We start from the raw sequence: 22,670 nt of genomic DNA, 5'->3' as shown, positions 1-22,670 counted from the left end.
TCAGAACCTCAATTATATAATTATATAACTATCGCGATATATCTATTTCTATTTATATATGTATACATTAAAGTCTTTTACTTCACTGGCACATAATACCAAGGAAAAATACTGGCATTGCTGTTTGCTGCAAGTGGCTGCCTTGACTGGAGTTACAGGAGAGAGAAGCACCACAAGAAAAGGCACCACAAGGTTTCGAGAAGTTAAATGGTTTGTCATCACCGCCCTGACCTCGCTATAGTGAAGGAACATAAAAGTCTTCCATTTTTAGTAAGGATTCTGGAGCACCTGATTCAAAGATCCCAGCTAATGTACATCTGCCCATTTCAACTCAACAGGGATAGAGGGAAGAGCCTGAAGTTGTTCTTTTTAATATAATTTTGTTTCCTGACTAATAGAAAAGGAAAGGCATTCCCTTCCTTCTTTCTTTCTCTCTCTCTTCTTCTTTCCTTCTTTCTTTTTTTTAAATGAAGGTCTCAGACACTGGAAATCAAGCTCACCTTGAAAACTGAGAATAAAAACAACAATCTTATGTTAAGAAAATTCCTACATGGAAAGTTGTCTTTCTAACAGAATTACCTGGTTGCAATGTACTAAAACAAAAAAGAAAAGGAAGGAAGATACACCCATAGGCACTGTTTGCAACTAATAGCACCAGGTCTAGATTAATGAGGATGGAAAGTGTCCAAGTCCATTCACATAGCTGAAAACCATGAATGCTGGTTTAAAATATAGGCATTACTCCATTTACATAATCTGCCAAGAAAAGTGGCAGTTGTTGGCCATCCGGAGCACCAAGAATTACATGTACCACCGACTAATCTGAAAAGCAGAGGAGGCGGCTAGAGGACTGCAGAATTGATTTTAAATGGCATTTTAATTTGTATTAGTATACTTGCCGGCCTTGAAATAGCTCTTCCTATTTTTCATTCCAAGCATTCACTTGGGAATGGAAAGCCTATATTTGTTTCAGGAATAGCTGGATGTAGGATGGGGTGGGGTGGGGGTGGCAAAGTCTTCTTGTCAGCCATTTTCCTTCCTTCCTCCCTGGTCTGAGTTGGAGAGAAGTCAACTGTCTGTGCTGGTGTGACCTGCAGGCTCCCAGGACTGCCTGTCTTACTGTCTATGCCAGTGGTGACAGGATGGAGAGGACTGTGACAAGGATCAAAATGGCACACTGCAGGATTCCTTCTTCTAGAGCCCGGGCAATGCTTCTACTGAAGACAGAAGGCTGGTCATGGAGAGAATCTTACATAGCAGTCTCTGTGGTATACTTGAAGACTTGGTGGCACAGTGGTTAAAACCTCGGCTGCTAACAAAAAGGTCACCAGCTTGAATCCACCGGCCACTCCTCGGAAACCCTATGGAGCAGTTCTACTCTGTTCTACAGGGTCTTTATGAGTAGGAATCGACTCGATGGCAATGGGTTTGGTTTTTGGTTTGGTGGTATACTTATTTAAATGAAATCGTTGCTTTTCCTTTTGGTCCTCAAACAGGTGGTGTTGGCTTAAATTGGTTTTCAAATGCTGATGCTTGTCTTTACTGAAAATAATATATTTCAGTATGGGGGAAATAAATTATCGCTGCCACCTTCCAACAATCTGAATTATTTATCCAAACCTACTTTGGGAACATGAACAACAGGGACAGGCAAAAGACTTTCACCAGAAGAGTCCTTAGTTTGCAAGTGACCTCCTCAAGCAGCTTCAAGGAACACAGACAAGCCCCCAGGTTACACTATCTGCCTCCATCCCTCTTCCCTTGGGTCTTCTCTTATGCTATTTTTCACCCAACCCATCTCCTGCTTCATACCTCAATCACAGACCTAGGTGATTGGAAGTCTCCGTCTGTCCATAGTTTTAGGAGAATGGTCTCTGCCTATTTAATCCTTCCAGTAGTTCCTAGAACTTCCTTCTGGCCAGGAAATGTATTGCTGGCCTCCAAGACTCTGCTTCTCCACTGACCTAAGGTTGCTGGTGTTCCTGACTACAGTTCAGCAAACTACAGTGAGAGAGGTCTAAATGATAAAAGTGCAGTTCTGAGCTGTTACAAGAAGGAGGGTTGGCTTCCAACCTTCCTTTCCTTCTTTTGCTGCTATGCTGATTGCCTTTGGGTCATTCTTTTGCTTGCTCCAATCGGATCCTGAGGCCAGGGAAGATGGCAGAGATGAAGAAAAATTCAAATCTGTCATTATTATTGCTTCCTAAATGAGATAAAGTGGTAGGTTGAATCAGTGGCAACCAAGAGCTATGGGTAGTGGCATTGAACAAGGGCAATATTGAAGGGCTTAGCTCAGACACTGCCTCCTCAAACAAAAAAAAAAAAAAAATTTTTTTTTTTTTTTTTTTTTTACAAAGCCCTCCTTTATTTTCAGAATCAAGTATTCTCTCCTCTGAACTTCTGCAAGATTTTCTTTGTACTTCTATGTATTTATCATATCTGCCTTGTACAAGAGTTCAAGTATCTATAACAGCGAGCAGAGTGTTTTGGAGTGGAAAGGAACGTTTTGGAAATGAAGAAATTGATGGCTAGAGAGGTTAAATAATTTGCCCAAGGTTATGTTGTGCTGGGGTCAGAGCTCAAAATTACTTATTTCCTACTGCAAGTCTTTTCACTATACCATTATGACAGGTTGAGGTTTTATTCTTAGCCTTTATATTGTCTGAACTTTCAATATTTTTTCCTCCCCTATTGGGTGGTAAGCTTTCAATGGGTATATAGTAGGTACTCAATTAAATTAAATGTAATTAAATTATGTTTTAAGAATATGCTTCTTTTTCTACCCAAAAGGACGAGTTGATTATGTAGCATATGCCATCAGTCAAAGGCATAAAGTCTCTCCTTGACCTGTAACTCATGTTGTTTATAAGCAGCATCTGTGAAGCTCAGGTGTGGTAAAGCTACCTTCTTTGGCTAAGCCACTTCCACACAGAACTGCTCCTGAGAGATGGGGCTAGAATTGGCCAATTTATTTTCTTAGGCTGAGAATTTGGCAAACAGCGGATGGCCATGAACTCACATGTTTGGGAGACTCAGCTGAAGGGCTTAATCCTTAGCCCATGGTTCACTGAAAATTATTTTTAACACCACCAAACAGAGGAAAAAATTCTTAAGTTAGATGTTGAGCTCTAAAATACGGTCTGAGTTTGGGAAGATATATTCTACTCACTCAGCTCAGTACATAAGAACTGGTGATGAAGGTCAAATGCGCAAAGGAAAAGGGAAGAAGAAAAGGATCCTAGCTCTGGACACAAGGGTGAGTTTCTTGTGGGTGTATGAAACTTCCACAACATACTTCCTGTCTCACTGATTTTGGCAGAGGGACTATGAAGAGCACTTCAGTTTGGCATTGCTACATTCTATAACTTTATTTTCATAGATGCATGACTGATTGTTTAGTGTGGCAGCATGGGGGGATATTTTGAATCTTAAAATTAATGGTGTTTATGAATCTGTTTCCTTTAAACAAACAAATACGTACGACCGACCAGTTTCTCAGATATAGCCAATGCTCAGAGTGGACGGGAGCAGTGAGAATATTTTGTTAGCCCTTTAGGAAAAGTTACAAATATTATGCACTCAAGGCTTTGAATTACCTGAGAATTTCAAATGGTTTTGTTCTAAATCATGAGTCAGTTAGCAGTATCATCAGCTTTATTGAGTTAAAATTCAAAGAAAGACTGGTAGAAACGTATCCAAGAAAAATGAAACAAATAGAAGAAAATGTCCTAAAACAATAACCAATGTTATGGGAAGAGATTGGGTTGCAGCCTTCTGACCCCCACAATCTGCCTCCTCCCACCACTCGGACAGTTTGGGAGAGTGTTTGATAGGTGTGAGCAAACGAGAAGACCCTGGAGTGTGAAGTCATGTGGTCAAAGCCACGACTGGGTGGCCTGTTTTTTGGCAGACACAGAGCTATTAAATGCTTAAAGCTCTGCTCATTTGCAGGGAGAAAAATGTTGTTTGTTTTGAACAGCAAACCACAGTGACAATACCACAGACACCAAGAGATTAAACTGCAGAGGATTTCATTTCTCCTCCCTTCTGTTTTTTTCCTTCCTCTCTCCCTCCCTCCCTCCCTCCTTCCCTTCCTCCCTCCCTCCTTCTTGCCTATATATTTTTTTCAGTAACAAATCTGTAATTTTTTTTTAAGTAAAAATCCACTTGGAAAGGCAAGATTGCACCCCTAAAGTTGTACTTTCATCTTCCCGTGTCCTACCTCCACATTTCCTTTCTCTTACCTGCAAAAAGCCCACATTACTGACACACCAATAGAAAAGCAAGTTTCTTGAAAACAAATCTTGTCACAAAAGGGTCCACGAAGGGGATAATGGAAATATGATAAACTTGGGATTGGGGCTGGGGAAAGGGGGACATAAAACTACTTCTAGGGCATAGGAGTTGGAATCTATTCAGATGTAACAGGGAAAGAATAGAGTCCATTTGGTGGTCCTGAGACCTTGGAACTACTGAGGGACAACCAGGAATGAGTGGGGGGAGGAGAGATGATGTAAGGAGATGTTAGGAATGCTCCTAGGGTGGCAGTCTTCACCAGCTAGCCTCATGCCACATCACTGGGTGCCAGAAGATATGGACTGTGCACGTGGGTCAGAGATTAGAGGAGAGGACCTCAAAAGCTGTGGCCTTGGATCTGAACTTGAGAAGATTTCTGTGGGCTTTGGACAGACCCTAGGATTCTCCCATGCCTAACACAATAATGCTTTTGAGGTGGTGGATGGCAATCTTAGCAAACACCTGCCTAACTCCAAAATGTTCTTAAAACATGGATTGCATCATTGCAGATGTCTTTCCTCGCTCTGCCAGTCAAAGGGGGAACCACAGAATTGGATCCTCCTCAAGAAAGAGGGCTGAGGTGCAAAGCATTGTGCTGCATTAGCACTTTTCCCCTTCAGGTAGCCAAAAATGTTACTTTCCCTTCTGTGGGAAGACTTTTCCAGGATAATCAAAAACATGTCACTTCAGGACTTGTACATTCTGACACCAGAGCCTGGGGTCATTTGAGTGACTTTCAAGCCTCATGCATCTGTATTTTTTCTGAGGTCTGATGGGTAGACCCCAGACTTGTCACTGTCACTGTCACTGCAGGGGAGACACATGTGGCACTGGCTGTAAAATCTGTTTTGTATCCTACTAAGCAATTGCTCTGAAATGTCTTCCATCTATTAGAGTTGCCAGGGTGGTGGTTAGGCAGGGAGCCACTTTCCAGAGTCTTCATGTGGCTTCACTGGGACAGCCTCAGCCTCATCTGGAGGACTGATAGTGTGGGGGAACCAGACAGATGAGGGTTGATTTTCACCTACCAAAGACCCAGGTGAAAGAACATCTCACACTGATTGGATTCAAAGCAGTGACCTCCAATCTTAATTCTCCATAATATGCTCCCCGCTCTTTACCTACTCTGTGGACTGTTGCACTCAAAGGGTCAGCTCTATTCTATGTGATTTGGTTCCAGAATATAGGGAGTTGTTTAGAAAAGTGCTTCCTGAAGAATAGTGGTAGCAACTGGAGAGACTCAAATCCCAGCACAACCCTGCTATTGACTTTCTGTCATGGATTGAGGAAACCAAGGCGCATACCAGCCCAGATGTTGCTTCATAAACTGTGCCTGGAAGAAATAAAAAATCCACCTAGGCTACGTCTATTTCAAGTCCAGCAAGAGTCCCAAACATCAGAATATTCTGTTTCATTAACTTTTTAAGCCTTTTAAGAAAAGAAACATATATATATATACATACACACACACATATATATATGAATATTTATGTATATAGATGTGATCAATAAGTTTAGAATGCAGTTATATTGCCATTACTTCAACCAGGCTCCTCAGTTCCACACAATTAGTGATAATCTCAAAATCTCAGATCACCTCTTAGCTTATGTGGTTTTCATTGTGCTCTTTTTCTCTCTAGTATTTCATAGTCAATATAGTTTTAAACAAACAAAATGAAGCAATCAATAATGAGTAGGTGCTACTAGGATTAATGGTAAACACTGAGGCTGGAGGACATCCTAAAGTGCTATTGAGCAGTCATATTGTGGTGGGGGGGTTGTTATTTTGATTAGCTAATATTTTTTTTTAATAGTCCTAGATAGCCCAGGTACTCTGAAAACCTTGCATTTTCAGAAGTTATCAGTAAGTGTTCCCAACTGTTTAAGGAACACAATCTGCCCTCTCTCCTGGCTCCTATCTCCATAAAGTCTCCTGCCAGGACACAGGGCCATGCCTTTTAAAGGCACATGGATTTAAATGAAGGAAGAAATATAGCCAGACCTTGACTTCAGGCAGGCTCAATCAGTGTTGATGCTGGGGGCCCATAGCTCAGAAGGGAAGTCAAATGACCAGTTCCCCTCGGGCTGATAATGTATTTGGTGGAAGCATGCAGCAGTTGTGCTTTCAAGGCAAGTGAAAAGGCTAAAGGGGTTAAGTTTGGATAAAGGGCCCTGGCCCAAAGCAATGTGCATGAAAAGACTGGCCTTAGATAAGGAAGGCTTTTTGGAATCACCTTGAGGGTTTGGGAGCTGCTCATGAATGGCGCAGAAGCAGGCTGAAGGGTAGAGAAATGGCTGAGAAGCACAGAGTGACCTGGGGCCAGTCTGCACCAAAGCCAAAGCTGCTCCTCCCTTGGGTCCTGGATTGAAAGGAAAATGATACAAAACTTCACTGACTACCTTGGATTCCTAAAGAAACTCACCATAAGCCTCCCAAGTCTTGGGTCCAAAAGAGAGGAGACCATTATGGATCTCTGAGTCCCATGTTTCTTCTCAGCAACGAAAGGCAATTTTTCAAACCAAATAACCTTCCCTTTCTCCTTATCCCTTCTTCCTTCTGAAAGCAAAAGAAAGTAATTCTTTTCTTTCCTTAAAGACTGGCATCATATAACAATTCTCAAGTGGTTTCACGCTGGTTCTAAAACACAGAAGAAGCCCCCACTAAGTTTTGAGGATGTTCTTTCCGTGGCATGAAGATTTCTGAGAACTTGGGTAGACAGCCCCACTAAGTTTTGAGGATGTTCTTTCTGTGGCATGAAGATTTCTGAGAACTTGGGTAGACAGCCCTAGTCGTACTGAAAGAGCATTTCTAAAGCTAAAACGCTTGGGCAGCATTTCCAAGAAGCTTCAATTTGGGGCTGGAATTCAACTTCCTTAGCTCAGTAGGTGGTTTGGTTCTTTGTAAAAACCAGTGAACCTTGGGTATAGCACTCTGCTAGTAATATGAAATGTGCTGTATTTTAGAATATTTTAGAAACCAAACTTCTTGGCCCACTGAATATGTTTGAGAAGAGAAGAGATTTGCACACCGAAAAACAAATGAGAAAATTTAAAAAGGCTTTGTTTTTGTTAGGCAGCTAAGTAACTGAAAGTTTGAACCCCCCCCCCAAAAAAAGAAAAATAGACAGTCACATGTTTGATTGGATTCTAGTAAAGACCCTTGTCTTTGGAAGCCAGGACTTTACAGCAAACAGCAGTGTACCAGGTTCTCCAAGGAAACAAACAAATCAAAAACTATCCAGCTATTCCAGGACAGCATAAGCAAATCTTTCTCTGGGTCTAAAGTGAAGAGATCAAGGCTGCAGCAAAACTAAAGTTGAGCCCAGGAAGGATAACTGAAATAATAGAACTATATCTCCTGGTCATAGGATGCTGTCACTGATCCTTGCGTTTATTTTCCCACAAAGGGAACAGAGCAACCAATATTTATTTCTCAGAAGAGGACACCTGGATGGAAGCCAAAAGATTTGAAGCCCTTCCTTCTGGCACCAACAACTTGAGAAGGAAAGGAGAGTAGCCTTTCTGGAGCAGAAAGACAGAGAACACTTTTCTTGACCCACATTGAGATAAATCCGTTATTCTGTCCTTTTGTCATCTTTTTAAATATCCATTAACCAAAACAGAAGGAGCTATTTTGTGTTCCCTTTCCTCCATAGCATCTAGCAGGGTGTCTTGAACACTGCAGGTGCTCAATAAACAGTTAACAGGATTTTAAATAGGAAGGAAACTTGATAACCATAACACTTTCACCCTTAAAAAGCTTTACCAAACAGTAATTACTTTATCCTCACAACACCCCTGTGAGGTAGGTAAGCAATCTTCTTCCCATTTTACAGAAAGATAAATTGGCTGCAAGAGTAACTTGACTGAAGTCTGCAGGATTAAGTCCTGGATTTTTTACTTCCAATGACATGATCTGTTCAAGAGAACACGACTCTCTCTTTAGATGCTTTCTCTGACCATTTAGTAAAAAAATAATGCTAAAATATGTCACTCAGTAAAATCGATTTTCTCTGTTTGAAAAGAATATGCTTTGCTATGTCTGCCCCAGATAGTGTAGGAAGTAATGATGAGATGGTTGTCAGTGTTTTCTTTCCACATACTTCAGGAAGCCCTCCTCTTCTTTATCCCCTACACATCTACTGAGTCACATTGTTCACTGTGGCTCCGCGTTTCCATCTTCAGAGTTCTCATTCATAAATGCTGTACAGTTCATTCACCATCCATCCCAAACAGGGGTGCTGATGAGAACAGAGAATCAAGTCTGAGGTCTCATTCATTACTTCCTTTTGGTTACCATCAGAAACACCTTGTGGAAAATAAATAATCCCAGCAGGTTTTAGCCTATACACAATCACATGTAAACCCAAACAGAAGTCATTATTGAATCCCAAACTATTATCTGGTCCCTTGTGCTGTCAAACCAATAATATTCACCTTGGAGAGCAGAGTCAGAGCAGGTGGGAAAGGCATTCTCATTAGAGGAACACAGCACGAGGATCTGCAGCAGGTAACTGGGGCCTGCTTGCATGAGCTGTCGGTTCTTTAGGGATAAACTCAGGATGTTACTTCATATATATATATAAAACTTTTTGTGTGTGTGTGTGTGAGAATCTATATCAGAATATATCCGAGGTCCAAAGAAATGGCCAGGACCAAGCTGACTGACCTAGAACAGCTGAAGCACCTAAAGTTTCCCTCTCCAAGAAGGTCCTCAGAGCCAACTGGACATCAATGTTGCAGCTAGCACTACTGGAACATGAGTATCCTTCCCTACTACTCCCACCTGCCCTCACTCTGTTGTAGATCCTAAGAAGAATATGGAGGTTCTTAGAATGGGTCTGTTTTCTTGCTCAAAGTGTATCTCGGTAGTTGAATTGAATAACAGTCGAACCATAGTAAAAAAGGAAAGAAAAAGAAACTCAATGAAACATTTCCCATTCAAATGATGAGGAAATAAAAAACTGTGATTCAGGAAAAAAAAAAAAAAAGTTAATGATATTCAGGAAAAAAAAAAAAAAAGTTAATGATATTCCCTAGCCCTGCTTATCTGTGAATCTTTGCCTGGGAAAGTACCCTGGACAGCAAGTTCCATTCAAAGCACACCAGGAAATTATTAAAATTCACTATGGGGACCCATGTTTTGGCTGATGGGATGGTTGTTTAAAACACAAAGTTTTGTTTCTGTACTCTGCAGAGAGGCAAAAAGAAGGTGAGTCCATTTGATGAGATGAACCTCAAGGTTGAAAAAGATTGTAGGGAAGAACAAAAGCAAGAGATATTTCTTCAACAGCATTCGATTACCTAAAAAAAAAAAAAAAAAAAAACTCCAAATACTCCCCATTCACCAATTCTCTTGTCTGCCCAAAGCTCAATGAATATCAGTTTTCAAATTGATCTTTCCATGAATTCTCTGATTCTTTAGGAAAAATTAGCATCAAAGGATTTGGCTTTAGAATTGCAAGTAGCCAGCTTGAGCCAGGTGACTCCCAGGAGCCCTACCAGAGTGCCATTGTGCTGAGTTCACAGTGCTGTGATGTATCTAAGAACTACAGGTGTGTGATTCTTCTCCCTGTCCAGGTGTGCTGCTCACGCCTATTGGTTTCCAGGTGCCACTGTACCTTGGAGAACACACTGTCCTTCCATGGTTCCATTTCCCAAATAACGGGGTCACCCCTTTTCTTTATATGATGCCTTCGACACAGGCAACATTGACTGAACCCTTGCAGCATCCCTGAGCAGGAGAGAAAGAAGTAGTTGGCCTTCTTTCTCTCTACTTTACAGATGGAGAAACCAAGGCACCGAGAGGTGAAGTGAGTTATCCATGATCACAGTGGAGACCCTAAATCAGCCTGTGATATTTCCTGATATTTCTGTGTCTAAAGAAGAGCTTCTGGGGGGTCTGCAGCTAAAACAAATCTCCCAGCTCTTCTCTAGCCTGAGAACCTCAGAGCTAAGCTGGGAGTAGAGAAACAGATCAGAGGAGTTGGAGTTCATCTAATAGATGACCGTTGTCTGTACCTACTATGACATATGGCCAAAGGCTGCTCATAGAGGGATGTTCACTGAGTTACCAACTGGCATTACACCAAAGTGAAATTATTTCCTTGTCCTCTTTGATTTGAGGTTTTTAGGACTGATCCTCTCTGGAGGCAGATACAGATGAGATGACTGCCTTCAGATTTCTTCTGGTGTGGAATCTTGTGATTTTTGCTAGGGATTGGCAAGGGCAGGCATTCCCTGCTGGGGCTCATGTACTGTTTTGCATGGGATGGGGCAGCCCAAGGCAGGTGCCCTTCAAGTCCTGCCTACTCGTTTCCCATTTGGTCTATTCTTAGCCCTTTACACAAGGTGTCCGGGGGGAACTCCTACAGTTGTCCATCTGCTACCCTCAGGAGCTGTCATTAATAGCACTCATGACCTTTGGCTCCAGAATGTATCAGCCATGTCCTGCTAGCCACTGCAAGGAAAGGCACAGGGAGCAAGAAGGCACAGCTCCTCCCCAGGAATCAGGGGAGAAGCAGATGGTGCCTGGGAGAGTCGAGTAAGGCAGACAGAACCAGGTGGGCAGAAGAAGAAAGCTGCTGCCAGATCAAGGCAGTGCCCTTGACTTTTGATATATGGCCAACAGCACAAGATGCAATGTTTCAAGCCAGAAATTAAACCTTTAAAATAGGTAAGGATGGGTGAGAAAGAGGCTGATTATTGCCATTGCAGGTATTTAGATTAAGCATCATCTTTTTCCCCAGTAAGGGGGATAGGAAAAAAATCTCTGAGATGGCATAGCTGCCTTTTCTTTTTTCTCCTTACAAGTTTTGAAACTGGCACAGGCATACATTGATTTGGGATGCTCTGGGGGCAGTCCTCTTACAAGCGTATGGTTTCATAACCTGTGATAGACTAACCACTGCAATCTCCATGGTCAGGAGGTTGATGAATGAGAATGGAATGTGGCTTATACAACAGTGGCCAGTTTAGGATGAAGAGAAAACAACACAGTCTTTACCTTGAAGAAGTTCTCATTTTGTTCATTTCATTCATGTCTGGGCCTTACTAAGAGGAACTGATTCTGATTAAGATTCACTCCTTATAGGAGACCTGTGTGTTGTATTTTATGAGGAGGGTTGCCTGGCAGAGTCTTAGTAATCAACAAATGGTTGGGGATGAAGTGAATGGAACTGGTTTCCATGAAGCTGACCCAGCCACTTGGGGATAAGCCTGTCCCCTGTGTCCTTCCCTTTCCCTCATGCAGTGGTCTTTCCCAGGTCTCCATGGAGCTTCTAGTGATTTTCCTGGAAGTTTTCTGGTCTACCCTGGGAATGTTACTCGGATCTAGATGAAATTAATTGCAATATACTCTCTTTCCTTTACACTATTCAAATTTAAATCCTCATACCCCGCCCCCCAAGCTGATAGTGTTCTTTTAATATTTTTCAGTTCAGCACAGAAATAACAGATTTTAACTTTTTGATAAGAAAATCAAATCAGTGTACACATGGTGTGTCCTCCCACTCCCATCATTAAGGGTACCACTCAGAGGTGCTGTTATTACACATAAGGGGTCTGAAAGAATTCACTTTTAAATAAGATGCCACTTTCCTTGGCAAAAAGAATGCTATCATTTGTCCCAATTGAGTGTCATGTGACCACCCCAGCCCACTCCACTAAAGAGCCAGAAGCAGAAGGCATGTGAGGGAGTGGATGCTGTAGAATATTCCCCAGCCCCATTCTTCTTCAGGGATCTGACACCCTCTCCTCGAAACCAAATGGTCTTTGCCTGTGCACTGTCATCCTCTTCTTGCTTTTGTTCTTAGGTAATGCATAGGTCCGAGGTCTGATTAGGGCCTGTTACAGCCCCCTGTGAGTAAAAAGCAGAGCAGAAATGGAAAGGTTCAGTGTGTCTATCTGGTGTATAAGAACTATGTGATGCGCCATGGCCCATCTGGTGGTCCTCTCAGACAGTCCCTCCAAATAAGATCAGCATCAGAAACCTCTCTGGCTGTGTGGTGGAAATGGGTGAAATTGGAGGGAGAATGGAGAAATAATGTAATTTTGATGCTTTAAAAAAAAAAATCTGTAGATTTTGCTGTGAATGAGTCTTGTACTGGGACAGGGCCTGATACCTATGGTTGGTTAGGTGCCACACGGCTAATGAATTACCCTAATGACCATGATCTAGAAAGGTATTTGTACTCTTTTAAGCCACCATGGAACTCAGAAGGGCCATGGCCATTGAGGGAATGTGTTAGGAACATAAGGGCCATAGAGTATTAGGGGATTGTGTGCCTAGGGAGTATTTGTGGTATGAGGTGTCTAGCAGGGGTGAAGGAGCCCCTAAGACCATAGGGAAATTTTGTCTTTCTTGACTGACGCATGGCATGAGGGCAGCATGGTTCGTCAACAGAGGTATGGCTTACCCCATTCTGGCCCCAGTCTGTTTGGGGTGAATGTGGCCTCCAACAGCTCTCCCATTTTCCAATTTATTTGGAAAAGTCTGAACCTACAGAGCAAGGTGGTACTTTCAGGAGACAGAGTAGAGGAGTATGTTTGAGATATGAAAAACTTTGGGATGAGTAAGATCAGTGGGATTTAATCCAATGAATTTAAGCCAAATTGCCCCCCTCATCATGGTCTTAAAAGATAAGAAGTTCCCATGTGGGATGTCACGGGCTTGTGACAATGAGTTCAGAGGTCATTACCCAGACATTATCTGAGGAGACAGAGGTTTCCTTTCATGCAGAGGCAGAGAGAAGGGCAAGACCTAATGAGAAAGAGAGAAACAGAGTTTGCAGAACTGATGCTAACAAAATCAGTCATAGTTTTTGGAACAAAAAATATTTCTGAGAACAAAAGGAGAGCCAATTTTTCTGTGCAGTTAGAGGACTGAAATACAGGGGTTTGTGGGCACATTTGTTGAGGGGCAGAAATGAGGAAAGAAAGGAAGATAGCTTCTTATTTTATTCTGTAGCTCCTGATACGAATGTGCATACCTCCTAAGAAAAGTAAATATTGGAAGTTGATTTGTTTTTATCAGAGATTCCTGGACAAGAAGTGGGCTTAGACAATCAAACAAACAAACAAACAAAGCAGGAATTCCACTCAGAAGCAACGTGAGCCGAAGTGAGCTACAGTCTTGTTGAGCCCACAAGGTGGCTTGTCAGGGGCTCAGACAAAAGGCAGACTAAAAGTCGATTCCTAGTGTGGGATGAAGCCACCACTTCTCACTGGGTGCAAAGAGTGACATTGCTGCAGGGCAGCATTAAGGATCCAAATTTTCAGGACCAAAGTCATTGCATAGGGAGACAGTCTTCCAAGGGATGGACTCAAAGCACTTCCAGTGTCTGTGAATTCCTGCATTGACTGACTGCTTAGGGTTAGCCAGCTGCCAGAGCCCCTTTGAAGGAGAAGGGCACTGGGTAGGGAAGAGAAGACCACAGGGAGACAATAGTTGGAACTACTGGATAGGGAGTTTCTTTGTGATTGACATGTGGGGAACTGCTAGAGGCTGATAATGCTGACAACACAGATGAAAACTCTAGTCATTAGCTTTATTTTTCCCTTGCTCCCTCTCCCCTTTCTTGCTTTCTACTTTGAACGTTTTTTCCTTTTTTCTGTCTCTTTGAAAAAGGATTTCCTTGCTGCTGCCCATAGATGCATATCTTCATTTTCACTATTAATATAGGTACTGGCAGATGCAGGGTCTGGGGTGAGGAGTGGAGAACAGTACTTCAAGGGAGAAGTGTGTCCTTCTGCCTGCGTCTCACAGAGCCCAGTTCAACAGAGGTGGAAACGAAACATTTCTGACGTTCCCTGTGATCTTCGCATTTGTTCCCTGTGGCTAAGACTTCAGAGGACCCTCCCTGAGGTGGAAGTTTTCATCCCAACTTTTGGCGCTCTTGTCAAGGTCAACAGTTTTCTAAATTTCATGTAAACATAAACACACATACTCACACGTGGTAAATGTGGAGTACTACAATAGAGGTGGCAAATTGAGACCTACGGCTGTGTTGAAATGAGAAGGAAATAAGCCCAAGAACAAAAAAACTAGCCAAAGAGGCAAAAGTCCCAAATGGGCGCGCAGGGGACGTCAAGGAAGCTGAGAAGATTGCATGGTGACATCAGCACAGCTCCAGCATGTAGGCCCAGACCTGAGGCAGACAAGAGCTGAGACCCCAGGAAGCAAGAAGGGGCTAGTCACCTCTCAAAGGGCCTTGCCTTCCACAGCCTCTGCAGAGTACACAGCAGAGCCGAGTACTCAGTAGGTAAGCAGAATAAAGAGGAGATTGACTTAAGGAAAAGCACCTCTGACCAAATTCAGCCTCCCGAATAATAAAAGAGGGGCACATGGGGCCTGTCCCTTTGGGTGGGCAGAGGGATACTGCAGACAGGCCTATGAGACACCAGGCCTGGGTGTGCTCTGTTCAGTCTTGCTTCCTAGAGTGGGTTTGATCCATGGCCATCTGCTCTCTGGGTGTCTCCTCACAGTGCCATTCCTCCTTCTTCCCAAGGGAAAAACCGAGTGAGGAGGGAGGGAGGACTGGGCACCCTCAAAGTTTCAGTAATAATAAGTGAAATCAAGTATGCCTGAACAAAGGAAAGGGCAATCTGTTTTACAATTGATACTTAAAACTTGTTCTTTTTTCATTTTTAAGATTTAGATAAACAATGAAGGGGTGGGAAGGAGAAGCCTCTTTGAATATTAATTAATTAAAAAAAAAGCCCACAAACATAAAAAAAAATTTCTCAGTTTTTGAACTTCTCTGAAGAATAGTTCAATGTGAGATTTTTGCACCCTAAACAGTTATATCTGGAATCAAAAAAAAAAAAAAATTGCCGTTACACACAACGAAGACTAACAGTATTTACTTAAAAATATTGTGTGCGTATATATATATTTATTTATATATATATATATCTTTATGGAGTTTTTTTCCTTTTTGTGAATTTTTTCTTTTTTTTTCTTTTTTTAAATTTTCTGCCCAAGTAGAGATATGATGGATTGAAATGATGCCCTAGAACATAAAAATTCTTCAAAGGAGCAATACTTTGAAAAATAAAAATTTAAAAATGGTTGAACATACTTGCAACACCTCCAGAAATTCAACTTGGTACAATGAGAAAAGAAATAATTGAATCAAATCCTCACACAAATGACATGGCCTCTAAGACCAAGAGTATGCTGCTGGTATGAATCTTGCCATCTAGAAAGGGCCTCACATTCTAATGCCAGCACATCCCTCCCCGCACTCCCCACCTGAACTCCATCTCAACCAAGCCATAACCAGAGTTTTTTGATACTGGTTTTCTATATTTCTGGCAAGACCTTGCAGCAGAGACACATACATATATACGTGTGCTATGGGCACACACACACATACACACACAAACACACACATACTACACACACTAAATTTCCCATTCAACCCAGATGCACCAAGTGAGCTGAATGATTTTCAGCCAACCACAATGGTGAAAGACAGAAGCACCGAACAGTCTTTGAAATGGGTCAGTTATTACAATTTGATTTTTTTTATATTCTAATTATCCTCTTTGTGTTAATTTTTTTTTTTAAAAGCACAAATGAAAAATGAAGAATTCTTTCCAGATCAGTTTAAGGCTTCCCACCAAATGGAAACAGAAGAGTCCTTACACAATATCACATGTGATAAAAGTACACCTTTCACAGCCTTAAAATGACACAGAAAATCATTTTTGCCAGTCACTGATTGAGTATTGTGCCTTTAAATTGATGTCATTCTTTTTGCTACTATGCTGAGTTTTATTATTACTGATTCTCTTTAATCACATATATGGAAATCTCCTTATCGAATTATTGGGGTGGCTTTTTGTTTTGTTCTGTTTTGCTTTACTTGGGGAAACAAATGTGATTCTTACTGGGTGAATGCTAAAATGGCACATAGTCAGCCTTCAAGTAGCTTCTCCAGCTATTTGAGTTTCAAACAGCTGTTTAGCTCCTAGAAGCCTTTGCTAGGTAGGCAAAGGACAGGGGAGAAGGGAGAGAAACTGAAAAGTGGGAGGGATTTCTTTGCCTTTGCTTTTGGTAAATTTGTTTTCTTCAGTACAAGTAATCAGATAGGAAGAACGATTGCTTTGTGTTTTATTTGTTAGTTGGTTTTTGTTTAGTTTCTAGATTTGTTTCATTTGATTATTTAATTTTACCTCTCCTGGTGCAAAAATCACTGGAGAGTTTTGCATGAGAAAACGTGACAGTACTTAATGAAACTCAGCACCTAAGGGCATAAGGCAGTTGAAGGTTTTTGTTCGTTTTTGTTTGTTTTGTTTTGTTTTGTTCTTTCAATCAGCACCAATCCCATATATGATCTACACTTGATGTAAGGTATAAAACATTTTTTCTTTTGGAGTGGAGACAACTCCTTCTTCTCCACTCTATGAACCATAGTGTGGGATTTTTCAATACTGTTTCTTATGTGTAAAAAACAAAAGAAAAGTTTTCTTTTTGTTTTTACTTACAAAACATAGAGAATATCTTTGTATACATACAGCGACTGGAAAGAAAGCTTATCTGAAGGGGTTGTGACGTATTATCATTTTTTTTTTTGTAGTGGTGGTGGCGGTGGTGGTGGTAGTCGTGGTTCTGTGTATTGGGGGAAGGGACGGTTATATTTCTTGCAAGCGGTATTTACCGCAAACCAAACTTAAGGTCCCCTTCTCAACTTGGGTCAAGATGCTTTTAGAGTGAAGACTCATACTGTAACAACTCATAAAGGAGCGGTCCATCTCGGTACCGAATGCCTACTGCAGTAGGGGTGACATACTGCAGAATGTTAATAGTCCTTCTCAGTCTCCTGTCTACAAAATGGGCATCCCAAGCCGGGTATCTCTTTCTTGGCATGTCTATCTTAATGAGGGGCCCTTCTGGGTGGTAAGGAAGCCCCGACGGGGTAGGGGGTCCCATGGGTCTCACTTGGAAAACGGGCAAGCAAGTGTCAGCCGTGAGATCCTCCTGTTGTTCCGTTACGGCTCTGGTGGGCGTGACCTGGGTCCCCCGGTACCCAGGGGTCTGAGGAGCCATGGGTTCAACATCGGGGGGCAAAGGGATGCCCCAGAGCAGCTCGGCACAACAGGAGCTGGCAAGGATCTTAGCTCGTGGCCCCGTAGGATGCAGTACACCATAATATAAGAGCATCAGTGCAATCCCAGCCACAAAGCTAATAAACACACAACACACTGCTGGCACCGCATAGGAGTCAGTGGTCTCCGGGTTTCTGTAAAAATACCAAAGAAACGTCAAGGCAGCATTCTCGGTCAAGACTATGGTGTAATATGCAAACATTCGATATCGAGTCCGCCCTTCCTTGACGTTAAACCAGCAGAAAATGTACACAATCCCTACCACCATGTTGAAGAGGATCTCCTCCCACTTGGACATGCAGAAGTCTGTTCCGCCATGGATAATCCAGAAGGCCATGGCACACCAGTGGACCACCACAAAGATACCAAAGTAGAGCTGGAAGATGGAAGCAAAGAGGGCAAAAGAGATAACTCTGGATGAGATGGTGAAGAGGCGCCAGAAGAAGTGGATGAGGGCCCCTCTGTAGCTCATGCTCTTCTTGTCGTCCCTGGAGTCCCGCAGCAGCTTGTGATAGGAGGCTAGCACCCAAGCCAGGGACATCAGGGAGGTCACAGAGGAGACACCTGCCGGAAAGACACAAACCCACACAGTCAAAACCTTGGACATCAACCTCGGAGCACAGCAGGGCTGCCATCTGAGGAGACGCCCACACACACACATACACACACACGGACGATCTGAAGGAGGAGCTAGAAACACAAAATCAGAACAAGACTTGAAAAGCACAGCTGCTCCCTAAGCTGACAGTTTGGTTTTTGTTTTTTATAGGTAGTGTTAGTTTCAACAACCCAGTTTGGAACTTCTGGAGCTCTTTGGCTCAAGTGTTGAGCTGAGGCTTGTGCACTTTGCCAGGGGTTTGAGAACTGGAGCCACTGTGATCATGTGGCAGCAGTGGATCAGCACATCAGCTGTGGGCAGGGCTACAGGGGTTCTATCTGAGGGAAATACAAGCTCACATTGATCCTTGTTGGTGTCCCTGTGCACCAGCAGCCTATGCTCTCAAAGAAATCCACCGAAGAGATGACCGATTGTGATGAACAACAGCTTATTCAGTATTCAAACTCCACAATGATTCTTCCCATCTGAGAAAGTGCTGGAGTCACTCACTCAGAGCCCAAAGGATCCCTTTCCTGAAGCTTTTTCCATTTTGCTTTGTCATGGATTGAACTGTGTCCCCCCAAATATATGTGACAACTTGGTCCAGTTTGTGATTTTCATAATCTCTGCCTGTCGTTAAAGAGGATTAGGGTGGGATGTAACACCTAATCCTCTTTAACTACAGGCAGAGATTATTCCTGATCCAATGTAAAAGGATTTTCCCTGGGGTGTGGCCTGCACCACCTTTTATCTCTCAAGAGATAAAAGGAAAGGGAAGCAAGCAGAGAGTTGGGGACCTCATACCACCAAGAAAGAAACACCAGGAGCAGAGCAGGTCCTTTGGACCTGGCGTCCTGTGCCTGAGAAGCTCCTCGACCAGGGGAAGATTGAGGACAAGGACCTTCCTCCAGAGCTGACAGAGAGAGAAAGCCTTCCCCTGGAGCCGACACCCTGAATTTGGACTTGTAACCTACTAGGCCGTGAGAAAATAAAATTTCTCTTTGTTAAAGCCATCCACTTGTGTTTCTGTTATGGCAGCACTAGGTGACTAAGACAAGCTTCTCCCCCATTTACTACCTAAGGTGACCCTTATCAAGAGCCCTGGGATATCCCCTCTGTTTACCTGGCCACCCTCCACAATCTTTGTTGCTTTTTTTACAACCAACAACTGCTCAAAGTTTTCTTAGACCTTGGTTTGTGAGGCACTGTCCTCTGGTTTTCCTCCTATTTCAACAGCACTGTCACTCATGCTTTGGGGATGCCTCTTCCCCTCACTACTTTGGTGACGCTTCTAAGGCTTCTGCTCTTCATTCCCTGCATTTCCCCTCCATGGGCAAGTATTCAGGGAGGTTGAATGTTACTGATCCCAAGTGATACTTAAGTAGCCTTAGAACAATTTTATTTATAACTCTGCATATTTGATGTTTGCAAATAAATAAAATTAAATACAATATATAGTCATTGGAATCTCTTCAAATCTTCCCGGGAGCAACAATTAGTCAAGTGTTGTATTACAATCTCCGCTCATTCAAGATTCTCGCATCACCCTTCCGAATCCTCCATGCATTAACTCCACACAGTCAATAGAACTAACACTTCTTTTGGTATTCCTCTCTCCTAAAAGTTCAGAACTAAACTGCAACTAAATGCAATTGGAGGTCTGAATGCTGTCCTATTGACAACCATCTCCTCAACAAATTCCAAGCTTTCACACCAGAGGTCAATTCCCCTTCAACATTTTTTAAGCCAAAGGTCAGATTGAGGAGTGCCATTCACTTCTTCAGGAGACTACTTAAACTGCCTAGAGCTCCAGCCTTCTGTTTGTCTTTGCTGGTGCTCACGCCCACCTTCCCACTCCTCTCCAAACCTCAGTGTAGAATCAAAGTCCTACGTCATTTGACACTCTATCTACATTTGCCATTCCTCCCCCATCTCACACAACTCCTCCCTCTATCATCTCAAGGAGAAGCTCAGATTCTCAGTTTGAAGGACAATATAGTGTGATAATAAAAACACATATGTTTATATAAGCATCGGAAAAATCTGGATGCTTAAATGTTACAATGAGCTAGTATTTCTTTTGTAATAACAACAAAGATTAAAACAAACAGAAGAAAGTAAGAATCCCAATTTCTCCACTGAATGAATCTTGGAAGTGCCTAACAAGCATTAATGATGATATTCCTCTCACTTCTTTGGAGAACTGTGAACACAGCACTTTTATGTCCCACTTTGCCCTCTGCCCACACAAGGTTTGTACAGACCGTGTGTGTTCTGTGTTGATATCACAGTGGTTAGTCTGGTACCCTTTTACAGCTGACCCATGTTCATGTTGTCTGTTGGTTTGGGGCAGGGAGGGGTATGGGTCTTCTTAGGAGTACCACGATTTAGGTTGTATGTTTTTGGAGGGCATGGAATGTGCACTCCTATTTTGATAGTCTGTAACAGACTTATTTCCAACACTGGAACATCCTCAGAAATGTCTTTGTTACATCACTCCTTCCTGATGAACCCATTTCTTTCTTTTTTTTTTTTTAGTTTTTTTTTTATAATTTTTATTGTGCTTTAAGTGAAAGTTTACAAATTAAGTCAGTCTCACATAAAAACTTATATACACCTTGCTACACACTCCCAATTACTCTCCCCCTATTTTTTTTTTAATGACACAGCCTGCTCTCTCCCTCCACTCTCTCTTTTCATATCCATTTCACCAGCTTCTAACCCCCTCTACCCTCTCATCTATCCTCCAGGCAGGAGATGCCAACATAGTCTCAAGTGTCCACCTGATCCAAGAAGCTCACTCCTCACCAGCATCCCTCTCCAACCCATTGTCCAGTCCAATCCATGTCTGAAGAGCTGGCTTCGGGAATGGTTCCTGTCCCGGGCCAACAGAAGGTCTGGGGGCCATGACCACCGGGGTCCTTCTAGTCTCAGTCAGACCATTAAGTCTGGTCTTTTTATGAGAATTTGGGGTCTGCATCCCACTGCTCTTCTGCTCCCTCAGGGGTTCTCTGTTGTGCTCCCTGTCAGGGCAGTCTGATGAACCCATTTCTTGATGTTAATTATGACACATCTTAAAGGTACTGCTGTTGTTGCTGTTGTTAGCTTCTCTCAAGTAGGCCCAGCGCAGGGTAACTGCATGCACAGCTGGATCAAAATGTAGTGAACCATAGGGTTTTCACTGGGTGATTTTTTAAAGTAGATCACCAGGCCTTTCTTCTAATCTGTCTTAGTCTAGAAGCTCCCCTGAATACCGTTCAGCACTCCAGCCTCCACCGACAGATGGGTGGTGTCTTAGTTATCTAGTGCTGCTGTAACAGAAACACCACAATTGGATGGCTTTAACAAACAAATTTATTCTCTCACAGTCTGGTAGGCTAGAAGTCCCAATTCAGGGCACCAGATCCAGGGGAAGTCTTTCTCTCTCCGTTGGCTCTGGAGGAAGGTCCTTGTCATCAATCCTATCCTGGTCTAGAAGCTTCTCAGCATAGGGACACCAAGTCCAAAGGACATGCCCTGCTCCTGGTGCTGCTTTCTTTGTGATATGAGGCCCTTTTGTCTCTCTGCTCAATTCACTCTTTTATATCTCAAAAGTGATTGACTCAAGATACAACCTAATCTTGTAGATTGAGTCCTGCCTCATTAACATAACTGCCTCTAATCCTGCCTCATTAACATCATAGAGGTAGGATTTACAACATACAGAAAAATCACATCAGATGACAAAACGGTAGACAACCATATAATACTGGGAATCATGGCCTAGCCAAGTTGACACATATTTTCTGGGAACACAGTTGAATCCATAACAGGAAGTGTCTGTGCTTGAGGTGCATTGGCTGGGAATTAAACCCAGGTCTCCTGCATAAAAAAAAGGTGAGAATTCTTCCACTGAACCACCAATGCCTCCAATATTTTTTATTCATATTTAATAACAAGGTACTAAAAAACAGATTGAAGAAGGCCTGTGTTCACTGGCAGGGCTAATCAGCTAGTGGAGCTTCACTGTAGGGTGATGAGCCAGGGTGATGTCACTATTTCTATGTGAGAAGGAACTTCTAGTGTCCTATCTCAGAGGGGACTGGGGGGTGGGTCATACCTCAAGCTTTTCTCCCTCCCTCTGAGTCATTTTTTTTTTATGTTAACAGTAACACATCTTGGAGGTGCTACCACCCGTAAGTAATCAGATAGAAGTTCTATAAAAGCCGAATGAGAAGATCTCATAAAGCAAGAGAAAACAGCTAAGCTTTTTCTGGAGCAATGATCTAATTTGGTCTAATTCTGGGATTGCTTTTGAACAGACTTGGGATGTAGAAGCAGGACAGCACCTCAGTCTTCACTGTCCTGATTTTATCACTCTGTGTGTGTCGTTATATCCATCTGCCTTAGTTATCTAGTGCTGTGTCATGGATTGAATTATGTGCCCCCAAAAATGTGTGTGTCAGTTGGGGTGGGCCATGATTCCCGGTATGGTGTGATTTTCCTATATGTTGTAAATCCTCCCCCTATGATGTTAACAATGGAGGATGGGCAGCAGTTGTGTTAGTGAGGCAGGACTCAATGTATAAGACTGGATTGTGTCTTGAGGCAATCTCTTGAGATATAAAAGAAAGAAGTGAGCAGAGACACAGGGGGACCTCATACCACAAAGAAAGCAGTGCCG

The 22,670-nt window shown here is 42.6% G+C and overlaps 1 protein-coding gene across 1 annotated transcript in view; it reads right to left on the bottom strand.

Annotated features, from left to right (window-relative positions):
• Nucleotides 1-16,874: 16,874 nt before the first annotated feature.
• The window catches only part of XKR6 (XK related 6), a 529,894-nt gene continuing 524,098 nt past the window's right edge, over nt 16,875-22,670 (bottom strand). Inside the window, exon 3 of the mRNA XM_003412450.4 lies at nt 16,875-17,973. Within this exon, the coding sequence (XP_003412498.1) occupies nt 17,009-17,973 (965 nt within the window). The 3' untranslated portion in view covers nt 16,875-17,008. The remainder of the gene's footprint in view (nt 17,974-22,670) is intronic.

Source organism: Loxodonta africana, chromosome 19 (genome assembly GCF_030014295.1).
Source record: "Loxodonta africana isolate mLoxAfr1 chromosome 19, mLoxAfr1.hap2, whole genome shotgun sequence".
Classification (NCBI taxonomy): Eukaryota; Metazoa; Chordata; class Mammalia; order Proboscidea; family Elephantidae; genus Loxodonta; species Loxodonta africana.
The sequence above is the reverse complement of the archived record's forward strand: the minus strand, read 5'-3'. Positions and strand labels throughout refer to the sequence as shown.